The sequence below is a fragment of the Epinephelus fuscoguttatus genome, linkage group LG4 (assembly GCF_011397635.1).
Source record: "Epinephelus fuscoguttatus linkage group LG4, E.fuscoguttatus.final_Chr_v1".
NCBI lineage: Eukaryota > Metazoa > Chordata > Actinopteri > Perciformes > Serranidae > Epinephelus > Epinephelus fuscoguttatus.
In genome coordinates, this window is record NC_064755.1 from 31,791,787 (window position 1) to 31,814,060 (window position 22,274).

General features: G+C 40.5%; 1 protein-coding gene across 2 annotated transcripts in view; it reads left to right on the forward strand.

Annotated features, from left to right (window-relative positions):
• Positions 1-22,274, forward strand: part of LOC125887749 (PDZ domain-containing RING finger protein 4-like) — a 191,827-nt gene that overhangs the window by 149,401 nt on the left and 20,152 nt on the right. For both annotated transcript variants that reach the window (XM_049574807.1, XM_049574808.1), the window contains 2 exons: positions 11,067-11,320; positions 15,712-15,814. In XM_049574807.1, the coding sequence (XP_049430764.1) occupies positions 11,067-11,320; positions 15,712-15,814 (357 nt within the window). The remainder of the gene's footprint in view (positions 1-11,066; positions 11,321-15,711; positions 15,815-22,274) is intronic.

Genomic DNA, 22,274 nt, shown 5'->3' on the forward strand with positions numbered 1-22,274 from the left:
CTGATTGGTCAGAATTTCCATGCGGAAAAAACAGGAAGTAAACACAATGTTGAAGAAGAGTACACTTGCAAGATAAATGTGACACTTTCTAATGTCACAATGGAGGGACAACTACGCAGGTTGATTTTGGCGCTGCTCATCGTGGACTATATTGCTGTCATTGTTCATTTTAGTCAAGCCATACAGTTTGAAAACGAGGCGTGGCTCCAACTAGAAAACAATGTTTTGATGCATTGGATGTGCTGAATGTGCATATTAAGGCAGTACAGGAGGAGGTGCACATTAATAATCCTCCAGGACTGTAACATGCTCATGTTTAACCCAAACAATGTGTCACGTGACTGCAGTTGGTTCAGATCCAGGTCGGAACACATTCTCACCACAAACAAACCGCACCAGAGTTCCAGCTCTTCAAGAAGGTCTTGGTCAGCTTGTTTTGGTGCGCACCCGAGTGTGATTGCTGTGTTCACACCTGCCCAAATGACCCGCACTTAGGGGACAAATGAACTTGAGTTCGATTGAACCGAACCAAACAAGGCTTCTGGACTCCCACCAGTTCAATCACTCGAAAAACTACCATCCCAGTGACCACACCATTTTAATATGTTATATATATCATGATGAATATCAGTGTCAGTCAATATGGAGAAAGTTATTATGAATATATTTTTTTGCTATATCGTCCAGCACTAGTTGACCCATCCACATTTCATGAGTTGGATCATAATTCCATTAGTTGAGATGGCTGACCAGTAGCAGTGCCGCCTCTTCTATCTTGAAGGCACAGCTCTAGTTACCGTACGTCCTTTGCCTCCCCTCTAATGTACCTCCACTTCCTCTGGCACTGTCACCACTCCTCAGTTTCCTCCTCCAACTCTTTCATCTGAGGCCTCCGCACAGCTGACTGGACCTTAACGCTGACAGGTTATGCTGCTTTTCCCCCCAAAAGATGAGGAGATAGAACAGGCGTGTAATCGACGGCAGTAAGCGCTACACTCCCGAGGCCGGATGACCTACATGTTACACTTTCTCCATCTGCCTGCATACACTTAACACCCCACAGGCTGCCACTCAAACCAGCAGGTGACGACACACAGGAGATATAGGCTGTGTGTAACAGAGGCTCACTGCATGTACAGATGTTAGGCACAACATTCAAGGTTACACACGCTGGTTAAACAGCCTCTGATGCTCTTTGGACTGCTGCTGAAAGCCTTGTTTACGTGTCTGTTTAACCGAAGCAGAAAGGATGACCTTCACATATTTCAGAGCATTCCCAGTTCAAGCAGGACGCGAGTGAAGACGGACACTTTCTCCTTGTGCACAGCATAAACTCCATAAAATTAAAAACAAAAACATTTCATTAAGATTCAAAGTGCTACATGCAGGCCATAAAGCAATGTATGCAGTTAATTCAAAGGCATAAAAAAGCTAATGGACTATTAGAGTCTACTGCCTGGGGCTGCCTTTTCTCCTCGCAGAAGAAGTACATCAATCACTTCTATCAGTAATCCCCTGCAAGCTGCCGGCTGTGTCTGCGCCTCCTGCCATAGAAATGGTCCCTCAGCAGAAGCAGCATCAGATGTGGCTGAAGTTGACATCTTAACAGATAAACTGGCCCCACTTTACTACCACTGTCACTACATTCTCCCCTCGGTGTTTGGGGATATTGATGGGAGGCAGCAGTCGATGAGACAAAAGCACTGACAGAGGAGACGCCCGAGGAGCCGAGCTAAGCTGCTACGTGTTTGTTCTTTGTTGCTTGTCCTCATACCTGGAGGATGCGTGATAAGATGGGACACAGATGAGAAAACCTTCAGGATCGTGCTTTGCTGCAGGCGACGACAGGCTCGCAGTTGTAAAAACAGTGACTTTTGGTGAAGTTTTCAAGTAAGTCTGTTTGTTTGCGCGTAACAGCTCAGAGCAGCTTAAAGTGATGGACGATATTTACTGAAGCGGAGACTTAATGCACTCAGCTGCGTCACTAGTACACAATTTTTGAATGTCTTTGTCAATAAGGGACTCTGCCACGGCGAAAAATGAAAGAAAAGAAAAGAGGTTTCATCCTTTCGTTACACTCCACTAAGCTGGTTTACTGCATTTGTTGTGGGGAAAGGCTGGTGGTCGTCTCAGGGGCTTTGAATGAAAACACATTTCTCTTCTGGCTACAGCTGCTGCATATCCATGTGCAAACAGCCAGCAGATGTGACTTGGTCCAGCTACTCCATCCCGACGCCCAGTTTGTTCCAACTTTGCAACTTTTACCTGATCATCTCCTGGCCCAGTTGCACGGCAAATGATCTCTCATGAATAATCACCGTCGTTTTGTTCCAGACCAATAAGATGATTCATGTTGACTCTGTGCATATGGAGCCGTTTTGGCCATGAAGCGCTCGCAGAGCTGCACTGGACTTGATAAACGCTACAGCTGCTAAATAATTTGTTGTAAACAGACTTTGTTTACCAGCATGTGTTTATGAATGAATATGTATTCGCATATTTTGCATGCACACTTAACAAGGATGATTTATGCTACCGCTATGCTGCTATGCTATCAAAATATGTGTGATGAAACTTTAAGAGGCCACAGCTTGTAGAGAGCATAAGGCAGTGACTGTGGGAAGAAATGGTGTTTAAATTTGACAAGATTAAAGCTACTTAGGAATGAAGCCAAATACAAAAATGATGCCATTAATGGACCAGTGTCTAGGATTCAGGCGGATAGTAGTAGTATGTTTTCTTTAGTGTATAATCACCTGAAAATAAGAATAGTTGTGTTTTGTTACCTTAGAATGAGCTGTTTACATCAACATAGGTAGCGTGAGAAACCAAACCTTGGCTCAAGATAAGACTATTCGCATTTTCAAGGCAGCCACCGTAGTTAGCAGCCCTCTTAAGAGTAGCGTCAGAAAAACACAGATTTCAAGGGTTTTACCTATTATAAATCACCCCGTCCATTTATTTAAGAGAGGGAGAGACCTCTGTGGATAATTTTGCTCCTGATAAAAACCTTCTAAATGTCTGGATCTTAAGTTATCAGAGAAAAAAAGGTGAGCATACATTAGTAGATGCTGGGCTAGCAGCCTGTCTGGCAAAAGCATTGGAGAAACACTCATTTGTAGGGGTGTAAATCACCAGTTTCATCACGATATGATATTATATCAATTCTTTGGACAGCAATACAATATTTGCCGCTATTACAAAGACTGCCATGATACAATTTCAATTCAATGTGATTTAGGAGAGACACCTATCTTTTTTTTTGCTTTGACCATAAAAGATAAAAACAACACATAAATAATGTAAATTTCTGTAACCACTTAATTGCAGTAAAGTTTACTTTAAACTGACTGCCAGGGAGACCACTCTAGATGAAATCTTATCACTTTAACCCACACTATCGTCTCTTTCCTAAAGTTCAGGGCTATCTGGCTTAGAGCCCTGAAGGCAAACTTCTCCCTACAGCCATAAAACAACAGCATCATTTAACACAATCAAATTCAGCTCAGTAATAACCGTCAAGGTTCATGGACAAAACAACTGTTTTTTTGCCAGTGACTCATTATTAGCTGTAGCATGTTTACATTGCATAAATTAGCCTAGCGGCTAGCAGACTTTTTGCCTCTATTTATAACTTAACAGACCACATTAACATGGTTATTTTTCTTACTCACCATTAGTTGAAGTCGCTGCATCTCCCGACAGAACAGCATGGTTGACTTTCAGCCTGCATGCATGTTTTTTTTTTTTTCCCAGCCAAACGTTGATACAAAGCAGCTAATGTTGCTGTAGTGAGAAGTTAGCGGGATGAGGCATTACGTCATGTTTTATTTAGTAACAGCATTGTTTACATACGCCATGTGCTCTGTATGTTGACCTGTTTTTTCTCCGAAATCCAAAATTCAAAATATTTCCAAATTGCTGATTTATTCCAGACTAAATGATGCTGTCCTCATCGTCTTTCTCTTGGCTGCTGCTGTTTGACAGTGACACAGACTTCTAAAATAAAACTGTGTCCTAAAGATGATGATATGGTTCGATGTTTTCACTTTGGATCAATGACATTGGATCGTTGATCATTTAATCGATATATATCGATCCAGATCAATGGATCGTTATATCCCTGCTAATTTGTAACATGAAACTGCTTAATTCAGTGTTTGTAGCAGTTTAAATGACTGAGTCCTTTTGTTTTGAAGAGGAAGAGACCTCAGCAAATCATTTGGCTCCTGGTAAAAACCTCTTGAACAATGAACACCAAATGACTCCTAAATGGGAGTACACACTTTGCACATCGGAGAGGTTTGAGCTGGTTGCAATCTGCAGCCCTCACTGCTAGATGCCTCTAAATCTCTCACACTGTTCCTTTAAAACTCCACAATATAGCCCTGCTCGCTGATGGTGCACTTTTGCAGAGCTTTCCCAGGACATCCTAAGGACTGTTCTAAAAGAAATCTTCAGTGTGAGAGAATCTGAGAATATCCAGGAAGCTGCAGCCAGGCTTATAGAAACCCTTCCCATCTGTCAGATAGGACTGCAGATCCACACAGCTAACAGAGCCAGTGTGTTTAGCTGGATAGACATCAGCCAAGGGGACGCCACAAGGATGGCGAAGTCCCTCATGCAAGAGTTAAGGCTACTTAATATTCTTGTGTTGATTGGGGATTAATTGTTCCATCTGGCTCTCATGAAAACCAGTCAAGAGAATAAAAAAAAAAACACAGCACTCCCTCCTTTTTTTCCTGACGTGTTTCCTCTTGTTTCATTATGGTCATGGAATATGGCTAGCGAGCACTGAAGCTTGGAGGAGGAGCCTGGACCTGACAGGCTGTACCAAAGGGAGAGCTGGGAAATTCAATCATTTTTCTCTGGGACTGTCATACGGCATAGGCTGCCTCATTTGTCTGCTCCAACTCCTTTGTTTCCAGCAGGCTCCCTGTTCCAGGATTAGCCTGCGGAGCGGGACACAGGCAGGAAAAAAAAGAGACAGTCAAAGGAAGTATATAAGCTAATTATTATAGTGCTCCATGTTTCTTTAATACAGTACTTAACTCTAATGTACATGCTGCAGTATTTAAAACCTGCTGACTGGCTGAAAAATCAGAATGAAAGCAGGTTTGGAGTGTGAGGGAAGGAGGGATGAGGAGGAAGGATGGCACTTTTATTTTTCCTCCAAATTGCCCTGCAGTTCCACGGGAGCGGTGTTGACCCACTTTATCTCCAACTCAGGTGATTAATGCAACATCGCTACAAACAAAGGTCACGTCAGGAGGCAGGGGAGCAGGCCAGAGCACAACAAGAGCTAAGGGAGTTGTATATTCGGCTACTGTTAGGGCTCAGAAACAATAAGTTGTTTGTTGTTTTGTAGGGCATTGCTCCGTCTCTGGAGACGCACACTGAGAAGTGAAAGTAAACAATAACACACAGACACTCCACATGAATGTGTGAATATGTGAATGAAGCAGGGATGAGAGCAGCACACTATTATTGTATTAAAAACATTATTACATAGTAAATATTTTTTATGCTTCCTGTTACCGGGTAATAATCTCAGCTATATGGAAGTCTTAATTAAATGAATAAATTAAAGGGGCTACTGTTTATAGGCTACCCATGAAGATTAGTTTACCCATCAGTTTTAAATGTGTTCTGTGGCGCTTCTGGAGGGAGCTTTCTAAAGTTAAAAAATACTTTATTTCTTTTTGTTTGTTTTTTCTTCAACTATAGAAGCGCAGTGCCAAATTGTTGGAGTGCCCCTTTAAGAGGAAGCAAAGTTGGGAAACCAGCTGTGTAACACAAAGACCCAATGGCCATATGTGTGTGTGTTTGACCTAACTTGGCAACAGAGACCCATTTTGGGTCAGTATTGGGTCCATTTTTTTCTGTCTTTGCTTTTCATCTGCTCACACAGTAGACTGGTTGTAGATTGGAGTGTTGGGCGCCCTTGATGGTATTTGCAAGCTCAGTCAGAGGGGCCAAGAAATTGTGAATGTTTGCTTCATGTTTTTTTCTTGGCTTTTCTTTAAGGTTTGAACTTATTTATGCTGAATAGTTTGACCTTTTCTGGTTTCTAAACATCGTTGCAATTCAACAGTCTTGAGTATTATAAATGCTCGCAAGTCACAGAGATATACGTCCTGTGACGAAGGACAGCGAACAGATATTGTGTGCATTTCCATCAACCTGTTGTTGTGTGCTTTTCCTATTAGCATGTAAAAATCCTGTGTGAATCTCGAGGTATCGCAAAAAGTTGTCACGCTTAGGGAAGGTGGAACACTTGGTGTATCTATAAACAGTCATGCATGCAGGAGGCTGCTGCAATTTTTGGTGACTAGACCTTCATCGGGCAAAACTAATGAAGGTCTAGTCCTGATGTTCTAAAGCTGACATTTGCCTGATGAAGGTCTAGTCACCGAAAAATTGCAGCATTAAAATAATTATTTTTGCAAGTCAGACAGTGTGCAGGAGTCTTTTCTACAAGTTTTATTCTTCTCATCCCTCTCCTAAACACACGTTTGGAAATAGAGGTGTGAAGTACTCCTTTTTTTAATGTGGCAAAATACAATGGAAACAGATTGACGTATCGTCATCATATAGGATATACTGGAAGCTCTCTTTGTCCTCTAAATTGCTTTTAACACACTTGTGTAAACACACAGAGCCGGTGCCAGAACCCCTCTAGGGGCAAATCTTTAAATTAATTGTTCAAACTAGAGATGCACCGATCCAGCTTTTTCAGTTTCTATACCGATCCCGGTGCTGTGGCTTTGAGTATCAGCCAATACCCGATACCAATCTGATACCATGGTTGACCTAAAAAGCGATATACCTTTACATGTAGAACAGAAAAGACTGGAGGCATCAGGCATTGATGACTATACAGTTCTTTCCTAAGATAAAATGAAACAAGATGAAACAGATTAATGCAATGATGAACTATTTATTTTTAACAAAAATAAACAATTGTGCAACAGCAGTTGAAATAGTGTGAAATTCCTCCACACAGCAGATTCTCTTCGCTCCATGATGTATGACGTAGCTCGCGTCGCAATAGATTTAAAGGGAAAGGATCGCCTCAGGTATAGGTTGCATTTTCCAATACCTGATCCACCTCTTTTGATGATATTGCGGCCGATATTCGATCCAGATATCATATCGGTGCATCCCTAGTTCAAACTCTCTTTTTTCACTTTCCGATTTGCTCTCTGTTATTACACATCTGTCATTTTTCTTCATTTCCTTCCTTTTCCTTTAATGGTATGATGGCACCTGACTGGGGAATTAGCACCACCTACTGGCAGGAGATGGAAAAGCGCATAAATTTGCGTTTTCGCTTGCTTATGTTTTGAAAAATTGGTTTAACTTTAAGCTACATTTAAATGGATACCAGACTATAGGCATGTTTTCAAGAAGTAACAAGTAGAGCTGAAGCAAAACGCCTATTAACTGATAAACAAAAAAATAAGAGGGAGTAATTGTTCACCACTCTCCAGTTTCTCAGATGGAGGATTTGCTGCCTCTTTTCGTCATTAGTATATTAGACTGAATATCTTCATGCTTTGGAGTTTTGATTAAGAAAAATTAGACATGTTTTTTTTTATGTTTTTCTTCACTATGATCTTTTACATTTCATATAGCAAACAATCAATCAATTATGATAATAATGAGAAGACTAATTAATGATAATGGTTGAAGCATGAATAATTGCAGCCCTGGTCACAAGCCAAAATGAGTGGGAAACTAGAGACTCAGTGTTCTGCATAACCACATGTTAATGTGCTTAGTCGAAGGAAATCTGTTCAAAGACACAAACTGACTGACTGGTCGTCTGTGTCTCAGATGGGGACTCTTGAAAACATAACATGCAAGCAGACATATTTATTATAAAAATATAAATCATCCGTTCTGAGCCCAGCTTTGCAGAGCATTTATGCTGTCAAGCTCTATCAGTACTTTAGCGCTGCTCAAAACATGTCGAGTCATTTCTCAAAATATAACGTGTCAAATTCGGCGTGATGTGTCACAGAACATCCACAAGTGCAGAATTAGCAGTGGAGTATCCAGGGTGGAAAATACCAGCTCTCTCTGTCGGAGTTCCCCAGTGGCTCTTGCATCTTTAATGTTCATTTAGAAGCACCACATACACAAACTGTGGACTGCTCATAAATTTAGGTCATTTTGTTAGAGTCTGAACGAGGCTGTGTGTTTTCATTTCTACCACCGTGTTGCATTTTAAAGAGTTTGTGATGTAAGTTATGAAACAGTGCTGCGTTTGAGTTCCCCGGCCCTGCTGTATTTCTCCACAGCTGACGCTTTCTTTCACTTCTCCAGTTATCATTTAAATACATTTCAGTTTGCTGTGTGAGCAAAATGCTCCACTCCAAAACCGTATTTAAATACAAAAGCAAGTGTAATTATGCTGTGTCTACCCTTTTTTTTTTTCTTTCTTTCAGCGGTTATCTAAATTATAATCTCTGGTTTCAGCATTTAAAACCAGAGCACATTCTCTAAGGTATTCCACAGCCATGGTTTCTCTTCCAGAGAAATTACTGGTGTTAAATGAAGCAATGATTTTCTTTATATGTGCCAGCTGTAGTGCAAATGGCTTTCAATCTGCCAGAAAATCCAGTTCATTTTGAGAAGATGAGGTTGAAGATGGACTGAGTGAACAGGGGGCATTTGGGCTTTGATCTAACATTCAGATAATGTTGCATCAAAATGTGCTTTTCAGTGTATGTTTTCCAATGTTATCTTCATAAAGATTTCCTTTTGATCATCTGTAGGGGAGACATCCAGGAAAAAAAATATAAATTTCTATCTGAATGCATTCACACCGAACACAACTGTAGAGCTACAATATTGAGAAATGGCCCTGAAGGCACAATGTTGGCTTTATACAGTGTGATGCAGGTTCAGACACTTTGATGGTGGTATTGTTGGTTTCGTTAGTGACAAGCTTTTCAGCAAAAGCTGAGACAAAGTGTCTGGCAGAGGCTCCAATACATAACATTGAATTAATATCAATACATGAAAGGAATATTTCACTTGCAAAACACCATTTGTATATTAAAAACTATTACCTGATATTCATGAGGAAAACTTTTTCTTGCTTGCCTCAACGGTGAACGGAGAATCCAAAAAAGATGAAGATTATTTATGAATTTAAGTAAACATGGCAAAACTAAATCAAAACATCTGTTAACGAAACTCTCACACAACTCCTGCAAGTCTCATTTATCCAGTCGTATCCTCAGTGCTTCACAAATACACACATTTTCACTAAAACATTACATTTAAAATAGTGGTTCCCAACTGGTCCAGCTACAGGGTCCAGATTTCTCCTTAGTCATTAGTTCAAGGTCCACACAGATTAATATAGTTGGCGAATACTTGTGTTTGGCCATGTTGTTGAGCTAGTTTGCTGTCTCTGTCAAGTAGCTGTCTGTTAGTCACTCACTCTACAGCAGGATCTGGCACTTCAAAATAAAGCCTCTGTACCAGATATTCACTGCACTTAAAAAACAAAGTGTGTTTTTTACAAACTTGACACATTCGTGAGTCACTTGTGGTCCATTCAGAATGTACCCGTGACCCACTTTTGGACTGCGATCCACCAGTTGGGAGCCACTAATCTAAAACGCTTCAGTACAAACAGCCTCATGAACGACCAAGAAGCGTGCCTGAGCACATATGCATTTGAACTCTGCTCAAGTGGGGCTTATTTTCACGTGTGTGCTCAGGCACGCTCAGGGCATGCCGCTCATAAATAAAAGTGTTTCAAACACTGAGGTTTTAGCAAAAATGCATGTGTTCAGGAAGTAATGAGCATCTGACTGGATGAGTGAGACTTGGATTATACTGCACAAGTTGTGTGAGAGTTTGTAAACAGATCTTAAGGAATAGTTTTCTTGATGATAAATATGATCCCCATTGACTTCAACTCATCAAGAACGTTTGCCTTTTTTGGATTCTTCGTTCACTGTGGAGGCAGGCGAGAAATCAAAGTTTCCTTTACATCTTTAAAGTAACTTGCAGTGAGTAGTTAAACACTCAAAAGTTATGTAAGACTTTGTGCTAATAAAGGAGGCTGGAGAGGTGGAAGGAGATACATTTCTGCAAGTAGGCAGCAGACTGAATGAGCGCCAGAGGCCACATTTATAAAACAATGCGTAGGACCCATACTGAAAATGTACGTCCGGACAAAAGCCAAAAAAGATTAAACAGTTTCTCCAATCAGGCATCCACCTCACCATCTGCGTCACCGTTTTCCTGTCTCCAAAATGTTCATAAGCATGGGTCAAAATTTCTTCCATCAAGTCTGTTTTTAAAGAAGGAAGTGGCGTACGCCTCTTTCAGGCCTCGTTTTGTGCATACGCAATGTTTATAAATGAGACCCCAGATGCTTATAAGACTAACGGACACAAATGTGGTAGTGGGTTTATGTCTGAGGCTCCATCATGGCTGTGCAATATACAGTATCGATATTGTGCTAGAGACTAGATATCGTCTTAGATGTTAGATATCGTACTATTGTAGGTGTTGTATTTCTCTGGTTTTAAAGGCTGTATTACAGTAAAGTCATGTGATTTTCTGAGCTTACCAGACTGTTTTAGCTCCGCTATTATTTGCCTTTACCCACTTATCATTATATCCATGTTACGAACGATTATTCATCAGAGATAGTCAATCCTACAATATGGTTGCATACATCGATATCAAGGTATTTGGTTAGAAACATTGTGATATTGTGATATTTCTCCATCTCACCCAGCATTAGGCTTCATTTTATTTAAGGTTTTACATACAACTCTCAGATCTGCATCTAATACTTAGCTTAAAGAGCAAAAAAGGACCAAGAATACAAGTAATAGTAGGTATATTTTGGCTTCCATCATGGCTGGCTTTTAGTCTAAAGTCACTTAGCCAGAAAACTCTGGTTCTTTGGCTCCATGTCCATCTAAATAACTTGTTTCTATAGTAACAGTCAACACAAAAGAAATCACATTGAGTTGAGTTTTCATATCACAGTCAAAATAAACACAAATGTTTCTCCCTGTCTCCCACAGGTGAATGGGAAGGAGTTATCCAAGTCCAGCCATGAGGAGACTGCGGAGGCCTTTCGCGCTGCCAAGGACCCCGTCGTGGTGCAGGTCATCCGGCGGACCCCCAGCGGACGCCCCCATGGCCCCCCTCAGGAAATCCATGTGGTGGATGTGTGCACTCAGACCGACATCACCTTTGAACACATCATGGCGCTGGCAAAGCTCCGGCCTTCCACCCCTCCTGTGCCTGACGTCTGTCCCTTCCTGCTCTCTGACAGGTACGCACGACAGGAAATGCAGTCACTTCACATCTCTGTGAAATACATCAGCAGTGCTCACACTGAATAAATACACATTGTGATGGTTAGTGATTCAGAGCAGGGAATGGAGTTTGAAGGAGGTTGGTAATTTGATATAATTTAATATATTTGTGTTTGATTTGATATAATTACAAAGCATTTTGTTCCGGTGCCACAAGAGTTTGTTGTTGTGTCCTTGTTTTGACTTTGGCTGAGACTGGTGGTAATTAAGAAGGGAGAAAAAAAGTAGTGAGAAATGTTATTGAGCTATGAAGCAGAAATATCAGTGTTTGCAGGATTAGCATTACAAGTATGCATGACGCCTGTAAAATATAAATGAATTGTCTAACCAGCTGCATAGTCTGACAAATATAGATTTGTTTGATAAATGAGCTTCTCAACGTCCTTCACGTCTTCGTCTCACCGATGGGACACACTGAATTTAAAAAAAGAGAAATAAAGGAAAGGGCTAAGTGGTCCTAATTAACCATTAATACAGAATATATGTGTGAAGTGTGCGCCGCATTTCAATGTTTAGTTTAAAGCATTAATTTAAATGTATCAGTGAGGAGAAAGTATGAAAAAGTTGATTGGCGGTGCCAGTCCACTAAAAATGTAGTCATGTATGACAGCCTCAAGTGACTTTAATATTCAGTGACTGTTGGATTTGGTCTCCATGGTCAGTAACACAACACACCTGGTTTGTTAACTGCGTTTCTACATTTTCCACCCTTTCTATGACATTCATACGTCCCCTGTCTGCCTTAATAATCATGCATAGAAACAACTAAATTGTAAGATTAAATGTATTTGTTGGGCTTACATGTCTGTAGACTGAATCACAATGTTTGTTTACAATAACTTCTGGATAGATAATCCCAGCGTCATGTACATAAAATTAAACGGCACTGAGCAATCGCTGCCTCAACTGATAAAATCTATTAGTTTAAAGGCAAAGTGTGTAAGATTTAGTGGATTTAGGCCATGTTTACACAAAAACGATCCACTGAAAACAGAATCGTTCCTCATTTTCGTGCCTAAAAAAGTTCTATGTCCTTACGACAACGTTTTGATAACAATCTCTGTGCACACGGATCGGCAAAGATGACCAAAAATGCTGTAGTATATATGCCAGGCCAGTAGTTGGCGGTATGACTCTGTGATGAAACAACACATGCCTGCACACATGCGCTTCCCTCTATAGAGTGGTGATGTATAAACAAACAAAATGGCAACCGCACAAATGTTTGTTGCTACACTAAATCTACACTTTGCTGGATAAGCGTTGATAAATTCAACAGGGTGAGCAGCACAAACAGAGCCCGGGAGCCCACCATTGTTGTTGTGATGGTTGATTTTCTCGCGCATGCCTACTGACTAGAACCATAATGCGCATGTGCGAAAAGTCTCCGTGTTCAGAGGAACTGCATATTGCAAGTTTACATGACAATGGAGAAGGTGCTGTTTCCAAAAAGTTGCACTCTGGAACCTGTTTTCAAAACGCTGCGTTTTCAGGCACCCAGAACGCTGCTGTCATGGAAACAATCAGCCAAAACGCAACTAAGGTTTACCGTTTTCAGTTGAAATTGTTGTCGTATAAACAGGACTTCAGTGGCATCTAGCAGTAAGGATTGCAGACTGCAACCAGTTGAAACTTCACCCAGTTAGAAATCCTTCAGTGTTCATTGTTGAGGAGGTTTTCACCAGGAGCTGAATGATTAACAGAGTTCTCTTCCTTTCTAAAACAAATGGCCCTTTGATTCAAACCTGTAAAACACTGAAGAAAGCAGTCTCACATTACAAATCTGTGTTTTTCCAATAAGGCTTGTCGCAGGTGGCTTTTTAATTATGGTGGCCAACGCGTAAACATGAATGTCCTTATCTGGAGCCAATGCTTGGTTTGTCTGACCTGGGCTATAGCAGAAACACGGGGATGCAACATGGCGATCACCATTAACAAGGACTTGTTGCATATGTAGATATAAACAGCTCATTCTACGGTAATGGAAACTCAGCAATTCTTATTTTTAGGTGATTATACACTAAAGAAAATTACAAATTTATAATATCTAAACTGCTTTACCTTGGCATCAGACAGCCCTTTCAGACAGTAATTTGAAATCAAAATCAAATCAAGTTTATTTATATATCGCATTTAAAAACAATCACGGTTGACCACAGTGCTGTACAAATTAAAGACTGACACACAAATATATAGCATAATAACATGTACACAAATACAGAACAGAATAACAGCAGTATGAACAATTACATATGTAAAAAAAAAAAAAAAAGATTATAAAACACTTAAATATTAAAACATCTACGAACAACCAAAGGCAGCTCTTATTTCAAAGCCACCAAAATCCATTGACCAAAACAGTAATTGTATTAAGCATATTACTGGAGTTGCTGGTGTACCGCTTCTTTCATTGGTTTAAGGCAATGCAGAGAAAATATTGTGAATATAGCATACACTGAAAGTGATATTAATTTTCTTTTTAGGCAGCTAAAATACGCTTTGCCACAGCCCCTGTGTATGTACATGTAGCTCCTGTGCCAGAAGATTTAGTTTATCAAAGACGCTGGCAAAGCAACACAGTACATAAAATGAGTACAACAGCAGCACCAGCCAGGTCGGAACACAATATTTAATTTTATATCTTTAAACGTTACAGTTACGACTGAAAATGACAACAGACATTAACAAGTTTGCCAGCTAAACATATTTCCACAATTTAAATTAACTGCCAGTTGTTTGTCTGGAACTGATCGGTGTTGTTCGCTCAGCGTCACAGTGATTTGGTCTGTAGATTTGGGAAGGATTAAAAGACATACTTGGGTTACATTGTGTTCAAACTGGCTCCAAAAACATGTGTGCCTCAGTCTGATCAAATCTCAACTAGATGCTGCGTAATACAATACCTCAAAGACATGTTTTTATTGTTTATGTGGGAGGAAGGCATAAAAATATGCACAAATAAAAGATCTTGAGAGTTTAAAGTATCAACAGGAGGTTTTCCTGGAAAACAACAAAAGGAACAGGGTTCATTATTTCCTCTTCTGGCATTTAAGTTTATATTCTGTTCATCTCAAAGGAGGAGTAAACTGTGAACAAGAACATGTTAGCATAAAGGAATATCTGGGTTTCACCACTTGGGAATGAAACAACGAGACAATGGCAATGCAGCAGCCTCACAGCACTGAACTGGGAAGTCAGGATGGTCTCAGGCAACCATGTTGTGTACATAATTAATTTCAGTATTCATACGCATCTTGAATTCTTCAAGTACCTGTTGCCATTTGTTATGGAGACTTGCTTGGGTAAATGCTCAGTATTAAAAACATCGTAAAACTGTGCGTTATTGTCAGTGTTACACGTTAGGTGTAAAATACTATACGTGACCTGATCAAAATCATCAGCACGTGTATATAACTCACACAATATCGCCATACTATCCCCCACGGGGCCTTCTTGCCATAATTGAAGCTGCTTGGCGTATCCATTTTGACTCATGGAAGGTTTACAAGGTGATTAAAGCAAATGTGCTAATAAAAAACTAGGCAACACAGTGCAACGTGTGCTTGTGGGCTACTTACAGCCCCGGGCCGAGCCCAAATGTAATCAATGTGTCCCATAAAACTCACATTTTCTTCTCTTCATCTGAGATCAGGTGCACAATCCAATATACAGCAGATTTTATAGATGTAACAAATGTTTGTCTCTCTTATTTTTGAGGCTAGATTGTAAATTTGTAATTGTATTGTTTGCACCCACTGCCAAATATTGTTAGGTTTAATATCGAGGCATCAGAGTATACAGCACCCTGACATTTACCAGTCTGGTTTTGTGTCTGGAAGATTGTTCCCAGACGGTTGTAGAGTGCGGGGTAATCTGAGAGTCAGACAGCCCCTGAACACATCACTCGACATGTTCAACAGAGTGTCTTTTTGAAGTTTTTTGTCCACCGTGATTATCTTGTGTGGCACTGGAGCTGCTCATCTTGTTAGGCCCTCACAATGCTGTTTTGTTCTGTGTCTGAGGGAAGCATAATAGAATTACACTGTACAATGTGGGGGGTTTTGTCTGTCAAGAGCAGGAAGCAAATTATGTGGATATGCTGTTATTAACAAGGGGCTGTATTTTTATCACACACACTCCAGCGGCACTGAAAGCCCTTGACAAATCCTTTATTCTTCAGATTCCAGAAAAGACAAAGGCGAGGGAATCTTGTCACTTAGAGGTATTGAACGCATTTGAAAGAAAACGAGGAAAAGGATCGTGCTCACGCCCAACTTACCCCCTCTTTCTCCCTCCCTCCCTGTCTGCCTCTCCCCCCTCTTTCTCCCTCTGCTCGTCTCCCCGACAGCTGTCATTCTCTTCATACAATGGACCAGGATTACTATGAAGGGACGGACTACCTCTCCCCGGTTCCAGCTGATGGAGAGAGGACAGAGGAGTTCGAGTATGAGGTAGGAGTCGCACCTGAGATCACAGCTCACTAGAACCTGACAGATTCATTTGCATGGCTTATAATATGGACTAATTTTAGCGTATGCCTGATATATATGTGTATATACAAAGGCAGATAAGTGACAAAAAGTTGCAGTACAGCCAGGTAGGGTTGCCATTCTAAAGTTTGTACTGTACACCAGAGAGCACTGAGAAGTTTATTTTTCAAATGCAAATGGTCATGATTATTCGAGGATTACTTAAAAAGTATTTTATTATTCGCTTCTTTGTCGCTTATTCTTATTCGCTACCACCCAGCTAACAGCACTCATTAACATGTTTGTTTGATCTGACACAAACAGAAGTTTAAAAACAACATATCATGGTTTACGGGGAGTCATATGCTGCAAATATTTTTGTGTGTTTTGTCATTGCCGTGAGGTTGCCAGAAAAAAATGTTAATTAGTGATATTTTTATTAAGTTATTTATTTATTTACTTTGGACAGAGCCAGGCAACTGTTTTCTCCTGTCTGCAGTCTTTGTGCTAAGCTAAGCTAATGGTCTCCTGGCTCCAGTCTCATACTTAAAAATAGACGCGATTATTTTCAATCACTCTGTCTAACTAAATGAAGCTATGCTGAGAATTACATGACGACACCCAATTAAAAATGGTAACAATGCAAGGTTTCCCGCCTCAACAGGTGCAGCAAAACTAACAGACAGGTCAGCGAGATGAGAATCAGCTGCAGTTTGTGTCGTCCACACAGTCTAGGTAGGAGGTCTAATGCGGGATTTGTACTTGTGCATGAGCTCTATGCAGAGCCTACGCCGTAGCCTATGCCGTTTGGAGCATTTATACTTGTGCATTGGTGTGTCTGTGTCACTCTGCAGTTACACCTCCAAAACACTGGCCGTCAGCAGAGGTTTATGTGAAGTGCTGTAAAGTTTAATTGAATCAAAACACACCCAAAACACACATTAAATATGGCTTAATGGAGACAATGTCAAACACAAGTACACAAATTGGCTTCACTATAACTCGCAGCATTCACAGACACTTGTCTTAATCTGGACACATTTTCCCCACAAATACAACATGCTGATGTTTTTAGCACAAGTCTATGGCATTTTACATGTATAAATTAGCCTAGCAGCTAATAGACTTTTCCTTTACTCACATGCATGTAACAACAGCAACATTTAACAAAGGTACAAAGGTTCAAAGGTACAACATTCGGTTCCATTACAACTCACAAGGTTCACCGACAAACCAACTGTCTTCTACTAAACACGTTTTCCAAACAAATATAACATGCTAACATTATTAGCACAAGCCCATGGCATTTTACATTGTTTAAATTAGCCTAGCAGCTAGCAGACTTTTCCTCCACTCATATGAAGCCAGGATAAATCACACACAGGACCTTAAATGCTATTTTGTGGAGGCTTTGTTGTCTTCACAATTTATTGTTCCTTATCTGTGAAATTAAAGTAAATAAAAGCTTTAAGCCTACAAAAATAGTCACAGCGATGTGTAGTTACATTTCTAAGAGGTCCACGTCAGGCATAGACTCTTTGTCGACTGTAGGTACAAGTCAGTGTTTCTGCGACGCTGTTCAGCTCCTCGCAGACAGGCCTCTAGCTCATCACCCTCATCACGAGGAGCCTAATTATCCGTAGACTTCTCTTTCTGTCCAGAACAAATGTAACTGGTGTTTTAAACCAGTAAAAACACTAAAGCAGCTTCACATAAAAATAGTTGTTTGAAACATGGCGGACTCTGGGACGAGAACCTGCTCCCTATGTAGATATAAATGGCTCATTCTAAGGTAACAAAAACATGACCTTTCTTATTTTCAGGGAATTATACACCAAAGAAAACATTCTTATTATATGTTCCATTTCGTCAGCATATCTCCCTAAATCCTACACACTGGACCTTTAAATAAAAATGCCTGTGTGAATAGACTGGGGCTTTGTAAGGGCTATAAAGCACCCTTATTAAAAATATCTGTTTATGTGTTTAGGATAAAAAAAATGAGTAATGGCCCATATGTTGTCATCACATTTTTTTTTTAACTTTCATTTATAGATATGGGTATTGGCCTCAAAAGTCCAGTATCAGCAAGGCTTTACTGCTAACAAACAAGTTTAGTGCTAAAGTGCTGAAAGCGCCCGTTCACCCATTAAGCACAGATGCAAGCACACATCTGACCTCTCCAACACACAGACACACACTCTCTCAACGTTCCATATTTAATGATGCTTAGCAATTGGTGGAAGGGCCCAAACACTAATTGACTCTACAGGCAGATCCCAGGGGGACAGTAGTGACAGATGATGAGCCACATTGCAGACAGCTTGAAAAATCCCCCTGCTTCCATTGGCACTGATGACATGCCTCCATGTTTTCGCTTCTTTTTCTCCACAAGGCAAAAAGAGAAAGTTAAAAACCTCCAACCAGTGACTGTGTTACCTGAGATTTGCTAATTGTTTTCACAACTCTGGAAGAGAAAGCTCGCAAGCTGGTTGACTCTGAGCTCGATCAAAGCCAATTAAAGTGAGGTGTGTGTGGCAGGTGCTGGTAAGAAAAAAAAAAAAAAAAGATGAAAACACATTTCTTTCCTTCTGTATCTTTGCCTGAGTGTAAGTAACAGGAGCTGTTGGGTAGGTGATGTTTCTAAGGCTGTTGATCTCTGACACATACAGACGGATACATACTGATGCACTGATTCAGCTGTGGCGGGAGGAGATAATCAGACTCTGTCTTCACTCCGCTTTGGTCCAATATTCTTTATTTCCGAGTCATTGAGGTGCAAGCATATTGGTAGTGAGAGCTCCGACTGGTCTGATGTATGATGATTGCTCACCCCTCCCTCTGCATATTTGCTTCATTTGAATTTGTTCTGAATGCTTCCACCCACTGAGCTTGAGCTGTTTCTTCACATCCTAAAGAGATTTGTGCACCCGCTTGGATCCCAGTGTCAAATCGGAACAAATATAATATATTAAAGCCTCTCTTTATGCCTCATTGCTATTAACAAATCCTATTATTCTGTTTATGCTTTGTGGCCTCCGCCGTTTTTTTATTTCATGCTCGGGGAGTTAGATATCAAGCTAATGCGGCCCCACTTACTGTATGTCAACTGAAAACGCTGTGAGGGGGATGTAGGCGAAAAGCCGAAAAGCCACTTTCAGAGTCGACCTGATCCCTCACTCCCCGCTGAAGGAGACGGAAGAGAATGAAGGGAAGACATTTCTTTAAATTACCTTTTGTTAGATGAAAACACACAGTGGGGGAGAGCAGTTTGCCATCACATCACAGAGGAACCATCTCAGTCTAATTCACCTTTCTAATACACCGGGACATTGATGTTTCTGTTAGGGTAATCAACATGTGAGAGTCCTGGAGTACAGTGGTTGATGAGGTGGAGAGACGCCAGATGCTACACAAATACACACTCATAGCATACTGTATATTTCAAAGCAGTTGGTTTATGTGAAAACGCTGATTTTTTTTCCCTGGACTTAGTACTAAATGGATAAGTGGCCACAGGACATGCCACACACTGCTGGTGTCCATCCGATCTAAGGACTGTGTTCAGACATCAGACTGCCAGCCACAGCAGGAAGCCATTTTCAGCTTTGATAGATCCAGATTTGATAGATCCTCTGTGGTACCTGTCGAGCACCACACAGCAGGCAGTCAAAGGTAGCAACCAGGAGGGCTTTTCCACTAGTTCTTTTGGCCACACAGTCAAACCATGCCCTGCTGATTTGGATTTCCGTTACCAGTTTAAAAGCGCCCCGCCTCCAAGTGAGTTTTGGTGGCGTCAGATAGGCTTCATCATTATTCAGCATCAACACTCACTGACAATTCAGTGACATGCTGAAGTATTTCACTAATATAGAGATGGTCTTTTCATAAAACTAGACTGTCTATGCAGTAGGAAGACCCAAATGCTTTTGAAATTGGTGCTACATTAGGCACTCACTAGCTCACCTGGTAGAGCAGGCGCCCCAGCGGCCACAGATTCAATTCCAACTCTGGCCCTTTGCTGCATTTCATCCCATCTTTCTCCCTATTTCACACTAGACTTTCCTATCTAATAAAGGCAAAATACCCCCCCAAAAATCCTGGAAAAAAAGTAAAAATAAAAGGGACTGTGGCACTGCTTTTGCTCAAGATGTAGAAAATCTACAACCACCAGAATGCACTGCACCACACTGGACCAGTGAATTTCCTAACTGAAAACAACATGGTGGCCAGCTGTTAACAAATGTTCTCGTATTACAGTTAAATAGTATGCTAAAATATGTTTCTGAAAACTTTCAGGCAAGAAATAGGAAACGCAGTAACAGAATCTTGGTTCATATTTGTTCAGATTTACTGTTTGATCTTTAGTTCGCCTTTGTTTACACAATACAGGAAACAGTATGGCTCCCACTTCCTGCTCACAAACTCTCATAATACAGCTAAACAGTGCACTTAAATATGTTTCTGAAGAATATTTAGGCAATAAATAGCAATACAGTAATAGAATCTTGGTCTGTTTGATCAGAGTTTGGACTGAGTGAGAGAGTGGGGGGCAGCTCTTGCCACAGTTAAACCTTTAAATAGCTTCTGCTGCTGTTGCCAGACAAATTCATCAGTTTCAACTGCATCTTAACAAAGGGAAATAGAACGGCAAGTGCCTGGCCTGCAGTTGAGACACAAGCCCTTCTTGCTATTTCTAACAAGAAGACCATGCAGGCAGGAGATGGGCATCCAGCGTATGTTTTGCAGTGCAGAGAGAACATTTCAAACCTCCTACAGGCCAAAAAGTTGTTGACCACCGTAAGACCAGCACGGCGGATAGAAAAGTGTTTCGCTGGTTCACAGTACAAGCGCATCATTAGTTTAATACACCTTTAAGTGGGTAGCCCAGTGTACAAGAACACAAATCCCTACTGCGCTGGGCTGACAGGCCAAGTAAAAACGAGTCAAGCCAAGCCAGCATGTGCACGGAGCAGTGCTATGGCTGATGAGTATTTTACAGTTTAAGCTTTTTGTGCTGTCCCCAATCGGCCAAATGCAGGTTTATGTAACCAGGTTACTGGCAAAATGATTTCCTAAACATCATGCAAATGAGAGAAGGTTTCTGTAATTGGAGTAAAAGATTAGAGGAACTCAGTGAGTGCAGCTGAAATTATGCGTACACATAACATAAATGTTTTAACTGGGTTTTTACAAGAGCACATGTTAGTGAGAGACTGCAGACAGGGAGAATATCGCTGCCCTGTCTATGTAGCAGGATGAAAGGAAGCACCACATTTGCATCCAAAATAATTAAATCGAAGTCCGAGTTTGAATTAAATGAAAACAGACACATCTGTGAAGGCGGACTTCCACAGCTGAACAGTCGACTACCTGTGAAGGTCCGGCAGTCTCGATATAAGGCTCTTGCTACAGTCTTACACAGTCAAACTAAAACATGTTCAGGGTAAGTGGAAAGAGAAATCTGATTGCTGATTGGTTTTACAGTCATCAAGTTACAACAATTCATGTAAACTCATTCTCCAGTTTCCTTCCTTATTTAGCCTTTTCCCAGAAACCATTCTGTACTTTCTTTTTTTAGCCCATTTTCATATATACAGCTTGTTTGCTTTTTAGTTCACAATTCATTACAGAGAAAATTTTCAGTCAGAGATAAAGGGAAAATAAATAAAGAAAAATATAAAAGCTATAAACAGTCAGTACATTCACAGAATAATAACGATAGGGGAAAAAAAAACAGTTGAGATGAAACAGATGTGGGCTAACTAATAATGAAAATAACTAATAAGCTACATTAAATACAATGACACTATAGTTATAGTCTCCCATCTTCTATAAGCCCCCTTTTCTCAAACACATCTTCCCTTCTCCTTATTTTGTGAGTCACTTTCTCCATTAAGTTTACTTCTCGAGTCATACTTCATCATTTTACCACCCTGTGGTTATCTGTTTTAGTGCTGTGATTCTTAAGATTCGGAATAAGTACTTTTCATCTTGACTAACGCCTCATTTCCACTTGTGTATGTGTACGAGACGAGGCGACCGGAAGTCTATTCAGTCCTGTGACAATCTCCATGATATCTGATGTGCGTGCAAAACTACTCCGCTTCGTAAAATTTCAGTCCGGAAAAAAAATGTAACTTTGGCACTGGATTTCAGAGAGGCCGTATGATAGTATGCTAGCTTAGCTAACAGGCTGCTGTTTAGTTGCCTGTTGATTGTCAAGTGAGTTTGTATGATCAAAAATAACTTGATCTAGTTTTAACACATTGTGAATATGAGTAATGTCGTTCTGCCAAAATATGGTTATACATTATATACAGTCGAATTGTCATTATGACTTGTTCAGCCTTTCATACATATTTTTAATTAGATACATCACAAAACATGCCACGTACCTGGCAGGTCCTGGTAATGTTCCAAACGCATATTCCTAACTACT